General features: G+C 37.0%; 1 protein-coding gene across 1 annotated transcript; it reads left to right on the top strand.

Moving 5' to 3' along the window:
• The first annotated feature begins 1780 nt into the window (after positions 1-1780).
• Positions 1781-8752, top strand: LOC107559668 (C-type lectin domain family 4 member F-like). Its single transcript, XM_016243568.1, has 5 exons — positions 1781-1850; positions 2266-2382; positions 7431-7579; positions 8268-8380; positions 8587-8752. The coding sequence occupies exons 1-5, from the start codon at positions 1781-1783 to the stop codon at positions 8750-8752; spliced, it is 615 nt and encodes a 204-aa protein (XP_016099054.1).
• Positions 8753-10067: the final 1315 nt, after the last annotated feature.

Genomic DNA, 10067 nt, shown 5'->3' on the forward strand with positions numbered 1-10067 from the left:
GTAAATCAAGGTTGATAAGGGCCATTTTAACTCCTTAAAACAAAATATTGACGACAAAATAATATAAATTATAAATAAGATAAATTTCGCAGGTAAACGGATCAAATCGGGGCGAATAGCCTACATTAAAGAGAATTAGGCTACCGACATGAATAAAATATGCAAGCAGACACTGTCAAAACGGCAATCATGAAATTAACCATACCCTCGAAACAACACATGCATCATTTTCAGTGTCAGCAGTCAGAATAATCCAGTTTAAATGCAAAAAGTGCCCAATATAAGTGATAGGAAAAAGCTACGTAATTAGCAGGTATTTCACACTCGTTCATGCGCACACCATGACAGTCAACTCAAAACTGTAATTCATTGATACTTAATTATACGACAATTAAAAAAATAACAACAACAATAATGCGCTTACCTTCGTGTCGCTCTATAATTTTACACAGAACTAGAGGAAGCCTCTTGTTAATTTCATATTGTAGAACATAATACAGAACTTTGCACAGACAAAACTAACCAAGTCTAGCAGTTTTCAAGGATTTATCAATCTGGACGTTTAAAAGATAAAAGACATGATCGTATAAACCGATATATTTAGTTTCGGTTATAATTAATTCAAATGTGCTCTGATTTCGGAGTTGCAGTGATAGAGCCTTCGTGTCATCTCACTCCACAATAATTCACGTTTTGAGAGTTGAGTCACTCGTCCACTCTTTAACTTATATTTAGGCATTGTGATTACTTGAATATACAGTCACTACATTCAAAATCAGATATGTTATAGCTTATCACACTAAAAACTTTTGTGTGTGTGTAGTATTATGATGACTGCTTGGATGCAGTATACATACTTGGGCTTGTTTTGTTAAACAATTAGCCTATGCAATTGATATGTTTGAAAACCGCCAAATTGACCCCAAACCAGCCCAAATTTTTGTCCACCCGCCCAAGCCAATTTTTTACCCGCACAGTCAAATTCAAAAACGCCCAATCTGGCAACACTGCTCTAGGGATGGGCGTATCGATCCGAAGTATCGATATATCGATACTGATGCGAGTATCGAAAGTATCGATACTCAAACAATAAATATCGATACTAAGGTGTGTTTTATTTAGTGATTTTGTTTATTTAACAAAAAAATAATGCATTGAATTGGACGAATAACCTATGTTAGTAAATAAGTGTGTAGGATATAACTATTTTCCTGCTCATCTGAACACTCGCAAATGTTGCGAGACAGAACCAATCCATCAGAGAGCGTTCACTCACTTCTGACAGTGCATTCAAACAGTCCCTTATGAAAATGAACCATGGTTTTACTAAAGTGACCGTAGTTCAACTGTAGTATTTGTAGATTCGAATAATGTGTAAACAAACAACATATTTGAACCATGTGTAAACAAAAATATAACCTAATAAGTTACAATTAAGGCGCATTGAATGTTCAAATGCGTTTTAAACAAAGTTAAGTGGTTATCATTACCCATTTAATTTCATAATTTAAAAGTTTAGGTCAGAAATATTGTATCGATATCGACGATACTGCCTTGAAAAATATCGGTAACGTATCGAAAACAAAATAAGTGGTATCGCCCATCCCTACTGCACTCAGAGGCGGCAGAGGGGGAAAGGTCGTCGCCCGGTGTTCTATCACTTCTTGTATTTTCTGTCTATACAAATGACAGTAATTTCTGTACTAATATTTCTGTGGCTTCCGTGTTTCTGGCAAACACTCAACCTGCCGTCTCAGACACGTATTTTCAGGTTAACAAAATGGATCTAGTCTATTATAATGACATGCCTTCAGCAACAACTTCGGATTGCAGTTGCACTCAGTACAGAGGTAAGATAATGCTGGCATGTTAAAGAATTTATTCTGCTCAGTTATGTTGATCAGAGGTAAAATACGGAACTTCTTCTGAGAAGAGAACAGATATCAAGATCATGTTAGAACGATTGCCACAGCAGAAAGACCTGTGTAAAATGTTTAATTCATCCAACACTATAATTTAAAGATGCTAATAACAAATTTATTTTTGGTGTGTGTAGGCTATGTATTTTTCCACGCATTCTAACAAATGTTCAACAACAACAAAAATAAAAGTATGACAAGTATCTAATATTTTAAACAACATTAAATGGATGTATGTATAGATGTAAATCATTTTGGCTATAAACTGAATTTCTACAATAGTTACAGATTCAGAAATATATACAATTGTTCAGGATTCTCTATCCCTCTTTATTTCTAACCACAGGAAATTCCATTCAAAAGCAAGAAGTCACTTCTCCTAAGTGGACAAAAGTTCTACTGATTAACCTCAGCGTCGCTCTTATTTTTGCTCTTGGAGGTCTCTGTGTTCTGGGGATTATGTGTGAGTATAAGTGCACACATAATATTTAGGGATGCACCGATGTGTCAACCAATAATCATTATTAGTCAATAAGTAAGGGATAATGCAAGGCTAGCTGGGCATTAAATTATTTTAATGCACAACATGTAGGCAAAGAACCCGACGCAAAGCAGAGTACATTAAAATAATTGAATGCACAGCTAGCCGTGCATTATCTCACTTATACCATGGTCATTTGCCAGCATTGACAAGTTAAAGCTGTTAATGAAGAGTAAAAATGACAGTTACGGATCATTAGCACTAACATTCTGTCCACTTCAAATCAGACACAGAGATGAGAGTGGTAAGATCACATTTATTTGAATTAATGAATTATAACATTTATTTGAATTATTTATCAATCGATTAGTCGATCGAGAGAGAGAGAGAGAGAGAGAGAGAGAGAGAGATACAGTTGCGTGTATGATTTACCTGTGTCTGCCAACTGCCCGTATATTGGGCCTAATTGATTTGTCCCGTACGTGACCTCCCTTGTCCTGTTTATTGACTGCAATGCTGATCTAACCACTGACTGATACAACAGCAACAGTGCTGATCACGACACTTGAGAATGATTCCCTTCACCGTCTGTGTTTTGACTTCAGCAAATCAGTTTTAGCGAATGCAAACAATGTGATTATTTTTCAGTCCAACATCCAACCGTGCAAGAAAACATGCAATCTATCTGAGACGTGGTCAGTAAGGGAAGTCTTTCACTATTGAAATGTTGTTAAATATTTTTTACAGCTGCGGGCCGGGCTACACTTACATGCAAATGGAACCAGTTTCATCTAGAGTTATGTGTGCTAGCACCTGAGTTCAGATGACTGGAAAGGTGTAGAACTTGCATTAGTGTCTTTCCCCTCTCTAAGGTGATAATGTGCACTTTTTGAGTCCAGTTTCAGTTCCTTTTTTACCCTGGACTACCCTCTCCATCAGTCAAGCACTCTCACTGCAGAACCTATTACTTGTAATTATCCCTAGAGTGAACTCTCGTATTGAATTACTTAGAGCAGTATTTTCCACTGCTCAGTTCCTATTAAGGACTCAGTGTTTCCCCTGGACAGAGCATTTCTTTGTCTCCAGGTACTGTGTTTGGTTGTTCTCCCCTTATGCCCACCACAGAACCTTCCCCATGCAGTACTTCCTTCTAGTCCATAGGATGAATCTCCACATGTCACCTCTCTTCGAGTAGAATGCGGTCTCCATAGTGTTGTTTTCTCACTTGAGGAAGTGAACACTTCCCAACAACCAGGTTCACCAGCCATTGAATTTTTTTTGTATTCTAAGCAGAAAAAAGTCTTCAGACTGAGATAAACTCTACCGTTATTGGTAACTCTCCCAGATGAAGGAGAAGCAGGAGAGTTGCACTTGTTTGTGACACGCTGGTCTTGTCAGCATCAACGCCACCGTGGACTCGTAATGCAGTTCAGTCAGTTGTGGCGCTTTGTATAGGGACCTCTAGTGTTGGACCTTCCACACAACATCAAAGTGACTGACTGAAAGGGAATGTCTCGGATGGTAACCCTTGTTCCCTGACAGACGGAATGGAGACGTTGTGTCCCTTATGCCACAACTCTGAACTGCCACTGAGTTGAGATGCTTTCTCGACTCCTCGGCAAGGTTATTTTAACCTTATAAACGAAAACTAAAACTAGGACAAAAACTATTGGTCAAAAAACATTTTCGTAAACTGAAATAAAATAAAAACATCAAAATACATGAAAAACGACAACGAAACTAAACTAACAACAGTTATTGCAAAACTAACTGAAATAAAATAATAATTATCAAAAATAAATAATCGTTTTTGTAATCATTACGTTCTCACCCCGTGGTGGAAAAAATATATAAGCTGTGTGTCGGTTTAGGGAAATACCTGTAAATGGCGCATCATACACGTGAGGTTATCTGACGGAGAGAGCAAAGCAGTTTATAGCAGAGTCCTGCACGGGTCCTGTTAGGTAGTTATGGTATCATGATTATGGTTAAATAAGATGAAAGGCATAATATAAAGAAATTAGCTACATTTATTTTCAAATTAAAAATCACAACACACATGTAGCCTTATCATTCAGTAGTGCGTTTTAAATATAATGTAAGCGCAACTTGTGTAGATTTAAAAAGGCATGACTGCTTCATTTCGACGTGTATTTGTATACTTTTACCATCTAATCAGCATGCTTTAATTTTGTGTCCCTAGACATTTGCATCACTAAGGTTAAATTAGCCTAAGCCTTTTTTGGCCTGTGCTCTGGAAGTGATCTGTTAATTCTGCTAAACTTTAATTAGCCTACTAAAACTAAACCTGAAACTAAACTATATAAACACTAAATAGAAATGTGTTCACAAAATAAAAACTAACAAAATTATTAATGAAACTAATAAAAACTAAACTAAATTTTATTGCAAATTTGAAAACGAATTTAAAAATGCAAAACTATAATACCTTGCTCTTCAGAACAAAACAAGTGAGAGAGAGAGAGAGAGAGAGAGAGAGAGAGAGATACAGTTGCGTGTATGATTTACCTGTGTCTGCCAACTGCCCGTATATTGGGCCTAATTGATTTGTCCCGTACGTGACCTCCCTTGTCCTGTTTATTGACTGCAATGCTGATCTAACCACTGACTGATACAACAGCAACAGTGCTGATCACGACACTTGAGAATGATTCCCTTCACCGTCTGTGTTTTGACTTCAGCAAATCAGTTTTAGCGAATGCAAACAATGTGATTATTTTTCAGTCCAACATCCAACCGTGCAAGAAAACATGCAATCTATCTGAGACGTGGTCAGTAAGGGAAGTCTTTCACTATTGAAATGTTGTTAAATATTTTTTACAGCTGCGGGCCGGGCTACACTTACATGCAAATGGAACCAGTTTCATCTAGAGTTATGTGTGCTAGCACCTGAGTTCAGATGACTGGAAAGGTGTAGAACTTGCATTAGTGTCTTTCCCCTCTCTAAGGTGATAATGTGCACTTTTTGAGTCCAGTTTCAGTTCCTTTTTTACCCTGGACTACCCTCTCCATCAGTCAAGCACTCTCACTGCAGAACCTATTACTTGTAATTATCCCTAGAGTGAACTCTCGTATTGAATTACTTAGAGCAGTATTTTCCACTGCTCAGTTCCTATTAAGGACTCAGTGTTTCCCCTGGACAGAGCATTTCTTTGTCTCCAGGTACTGTGTTTGGTTGTTCTCCCCTTATGCCCACCACAGAACCTTCCCCATGCAGTACTTCCTTCTAGTCCATAGGATGAATCTCCACATGTCACCTCTCTTCGAGTAGAATGCGGTCTCCATAGTGTTGTTTTCTCACTTGAGGAAGTGAACACTTCCCAACAACCAGGTTCACCAGCCATTGAATTTTTTTTGTATTCTAAGCAGAAAAAAGTCTTCAGACTGAGATAAACTCTACCGTTATTGGTAACTCTCCCAGATGAAGGAGAAGCAGGAGAGTTGCACTTGTTTGTGACACGCTGGTCTTGTCAGCATCAACGCCACCGTGGACTCGTAATGCAGTTCAGTCAGTTGTGGCGCTTTGTATAGGGACCTCTAGTGTTGGACCTTCCACACAACATCAAAGTGACTGACTGAAAGGGAATGTCTCGGATGGTAACCCTTGTTCCCTGACAGACGGAATGGAGACGTTGTGTCCCTTATGCCACAACTCTGAACTGCCACTGAGTTGAGATGCTTTCTCGACTCCTCGGCAAGGTTATTTTAACCTTATAAACGAAAACTAAAACTAGGACAAAAACTATTGGTCAAAAAACATTTTCGTAAACTGAAATAAAATAAAAACATCAAAATACATGAAAAACGACAACGAAACTAAACTAACAACAGTTATTGCAAAACTAACTGAAATAAAATAATAATTATCAAAAATAAATAATCGTTTTTGTAATCATTACGTTCTCACCCCGTGGTGGAAAAAATATATAAGCTGTGTGTCGGTTTAGGGAAATACCTGTAAATGGCGCATCATACACGTGAGGTTATCTGACGGAGAGAGCAAAGCAGTTTATAGCAGAGTCCTGCACGGGTCCTGTTAGGTAGTTATGGTATCATGATTATGGTTAAATAAGATGAAAGGCATAATATAAAGAAATTAGCTACATTTATTTTCAAATTAAAAATCACAACACACATGTAGCCTTATCATTCAGTAGTGCGTTTTAAATATAATGTAAGCGCAACTTGTGTAGATTTAAAAAGGCATGACTGCTTCATTTCGACGTGTATTTGTATACTTTTACCATCTAATCAGCATGCTTTAATTTTGTGTCCCTAGACATTTGCATCACTAAGGTTAAATTAGCCTAAGCCTTTTTTGGCCTGTGCTCTGGAAGTGATCTGTTAATTCTGCTAAACTTTAATTAGCCTACTAAAACTAAACCTGAAACTAAACTATATAAACACTAAATAGAAATGTGTTCACAAAATAAAAACTAACAAAATTATTAATGAAACTAATAAAAACTAAACTAAATTTTATTGCAAATTTGAAAACGAATTTAAAAATGCAAAACTATAATACCTTGCTCTTCAGAACAAAACAAGTGAGCAAATGCCACACTGGCCTATTTATACCCGGATATCCGGGGCATGGCCAGCAATGCAAATTTTGCTCGCCAATTTCATTGGCCTTTTCTTAATGATGACAGCGGTTTCTGGGCTCCCAAGTGCGACCCCTAATGTCGGAACTTTGACACAACGTCTCCGTTCCCTCCATCAGGGAATGAGCATATGTAACCGAGATGATCTTTGCTTACTTTGTATTGGTGGGTTAAGAAGTTGCCTGACATCACTGTCTGCTGCTGATTTTGTCTTTAAACAGATGTCAGTGTTACAGTGCAACTGTCTGCCCAGAAAACGAACAACACAAATTAGTCAAATATATTTCATGCACCCAGTACAAAAACGTTTTACATAAGAGTGCATAAAGAAAAAGGAATATGTGAGAGACATTTGAACTCAATATTAACTGCTATGTTTTTTTTTGTTTTGTTTTTTTATTTCAGCCTTCACAGCACAGACTTTGAACTGTGAAACAAACTTTCATGGAAAGTTGTACTTCTTCAGCTCTGATTATCTGAACTGGTCAAGCAGCCGTGCTTTCTGTGTTTCAAAAGGAGCTGATCTGGTCACCATAACCAGCCAATCAGAACATGTAAGACTGAGAAATTGCGAAGTAAATGATGTTGGAAATGATTCTCATGAATCCAAGAACTGTAGTTTGACAGGTTTTGATCACAATACACAGAAACAACCTATAACTTAAAATACGCCATCATTTTTGTTCATACAGAGTAATATATCATTCAAAACTGTAAAGAGTCTGCTTTTATTTGTGTACACTCACAATATCAGAAAAATGTTGTGCATTTTGTAAAATAAAGAAAACAGTATGTGCTTTCTGTCACCTCGATCGCCATGAACTGAAAACTCAGCATAGGCTCTACTTGCCTCACAGGCATGAGAAATATATCTGTAGAAAGCCTGAAATGTCTACGATAGCCTACTCTCTGTTTATGTAATCCGTATGAAAGGTGAATTTCTCTGTAAAGGTGCGTCCTGTACTGTGGAGATGGCGAGTCAGCATCATTAACTTCATCTTTGCAGCCAACACTGACTCAGAAAACACTAGTTTATTGATAAATAATTAGCACAGAATATTTGCACAAAACAGAAAAATAAACACGCACACACACACACACAAACTTTCAAAACCTCTCTACTGAATTTTTAACTTTATAGATTATTTAGTTTAACCGTATGACCACAAATGATAGATTCATTGATATATAATTTATGTAAGCAGTAATTACATAAAAAAAAAATACATTTTTATCTATTAGGATTTTCTGGCTTCTGAAATTAAAGAACAGCACTGGATTGGTCTCAGTGATCTGAAAACTGAGGGACACTGGGTTTGGGTGAATAACCAAACTCTCAATGAATCTGGAGTACAGTAAGCAATGTTTTATTATAACAGAATACAGATTGTGTTTATTAATGTAACAGAACATAAAAATAGTAAAATAGAAAAGAAGTTAATTTAAAGCCTTATTAAAACTAGTCATTATTGTTTTGACTGGACTATTAAAATCTTTGGAATATTTGTATTGTATATTATTATATTGTTTTAACCCTGATCTCCTGTTTGTGCTGCTTAAGGTCGTGGCACAAGAGAGCATCTGGACAAAGTGAACCTGATAACTGGAGAGGAACGGACCCCTCTGGAGAAAACTGTGCTGTTGTGAAATATTCTGAAGGCCATGTAGACTGGTTTGATATTTCTTGCAAACTTCAAAAAAAGTTTATTTGTGAGAAAAAATATTAATTTTTGTACATCAGTGAAGCATTATGAAAGAGGATGATATTATATAATGCACAGCTATTTGGATAGGATCCTCTTTTGGATTAGCTTATTTGTGTTTGTGTTCTGTCTGGTTTTACTTAATCCAAATTTATAGCCATGATAGATTACAAATGTAATCTTTAAAAGATAAAAAAAAAAACCTCTAGCCCTTTGGTACTGATGAACACGATGAACTTTATACGGTGCTAAAAAACAAAAACATCGACTAGTTTACTCAGCTGTTACTCAAACCTCTACAGACAAAAGTCTCAGAAAAACGTTCAGTATTTTCCCTGTCTGACCTCTGTTATATAATCTAAAATGAACTGAGCAGATTATAATATCTAAAATAGTGCCAATAACATCATACTTCTATACTGAGAGCATTTGCCATCTGGAGCTAGTTTTCAAAGTTTGAAAGTGACAGTATTTTGTCATGAGTCCGGGGCCCTGCGTTTCTTCCTCTCACCACCAGAGGTCGCCATCTCCCGGACTCCTTTCCCCAAACTCCACACACCTTTCACTTATTACACCCTCAGCTGTTCCCCATTGTCATGGACTATTTATACACCACACTCCTGCTACTCTGTCTGGCTTATTCATTATTTGTTTGAAGATTTCGGTAGATGCAGGCTCTTGTGGCCATATTTGTATCCCGATCCTGTCATTCGGTTTTGAACCCGTTTTGTTTTGCCCTAAGTATGTTTTTGTTTAGTAAATAAACCTGCATTTGGACCCAGACCCCGTTTACACGGTGTTTTCCCTTACCGTACCATGACAGATTTTCTCAAAGAGTTGTGCATAGGCAAAAATCCTAGTCGATGTAAGAGACCATTTTAAGAAACTATCATACTTATTTTTCCACAAAATACATTTGAATTTCACCCATTGCTATTGTCCAGTATAGAAAATGAAAAAAATATGTTCATGGTTGGACAAACATTTCATGAGTTGTATATACTTTTTCACAGAACTGTGTATTCCAGAAAGCACGGTTAACTACTGTCAGCTAAACCCTGAACTTTCGGTTGATTAACCCCAAACCTTGCCGGGAGTAAATTCATTCAACTCAGAGTATGTTCCTGGTTAAGACTCAAAACATTCTCAACAGAGTGAGGAATCGACAAGTCATTATGGAAACGGGCGCTAAGAAAAAGCACGCCATGCTGTTTCTTTCTTCCTCTTTTGTTCAATGGTCGTTTACATGCTTAGTGCATATGCATATGGCCACCTAACCGATGGTTGTGCAATCATTTTAATTTTTTACCCCCCGTTTAATCTTTAATCCTTGAGTTTG

The sequence above is a fragment of the Sinocyclocheilus grahami genome, unplaced genomic scaffold (genome assembly GCF_001515645.1).
Source record: "Sinocyclocheilus grahami isolate Dianchi unplaced genomic scaffold, SAMN03320097.WGS_v1.1 scaffold695.1, whole genome shotgun sequence".
Lineage (NCBI taxonomy): Eukaryota > Metazoa > Chordata > Actinopteri > Cypriniformes > Cyprinidae > Sinocyclocheilus > Sinocyclocheilus grahami.

Excerpts from the sequence above, each read along its gene's own strand:
- LOC107559668 (XM_016243568.1), top strand. The coding sequence starts at position 1,781 with ATGGATCTAGTCTATTATAATGACATGCCTTCAGCAACAACTTCGGAT. Across the intron at positions 2,383-7,430 it reads CTGTGTTCTGGGGATTATGT|CCTTCACAGCACAGACTTTG; the intron begins GTGAGTATAAGT and ends TTTTTATTTCAG. Across the intron at positions 7,580-8,267 it reads TAACCAGCCAATCAGAACAT|GATTTTCTGGCTTCTGAAAT; the intron begins GTAAGACTGAGA and ends TTTATCTATTAG.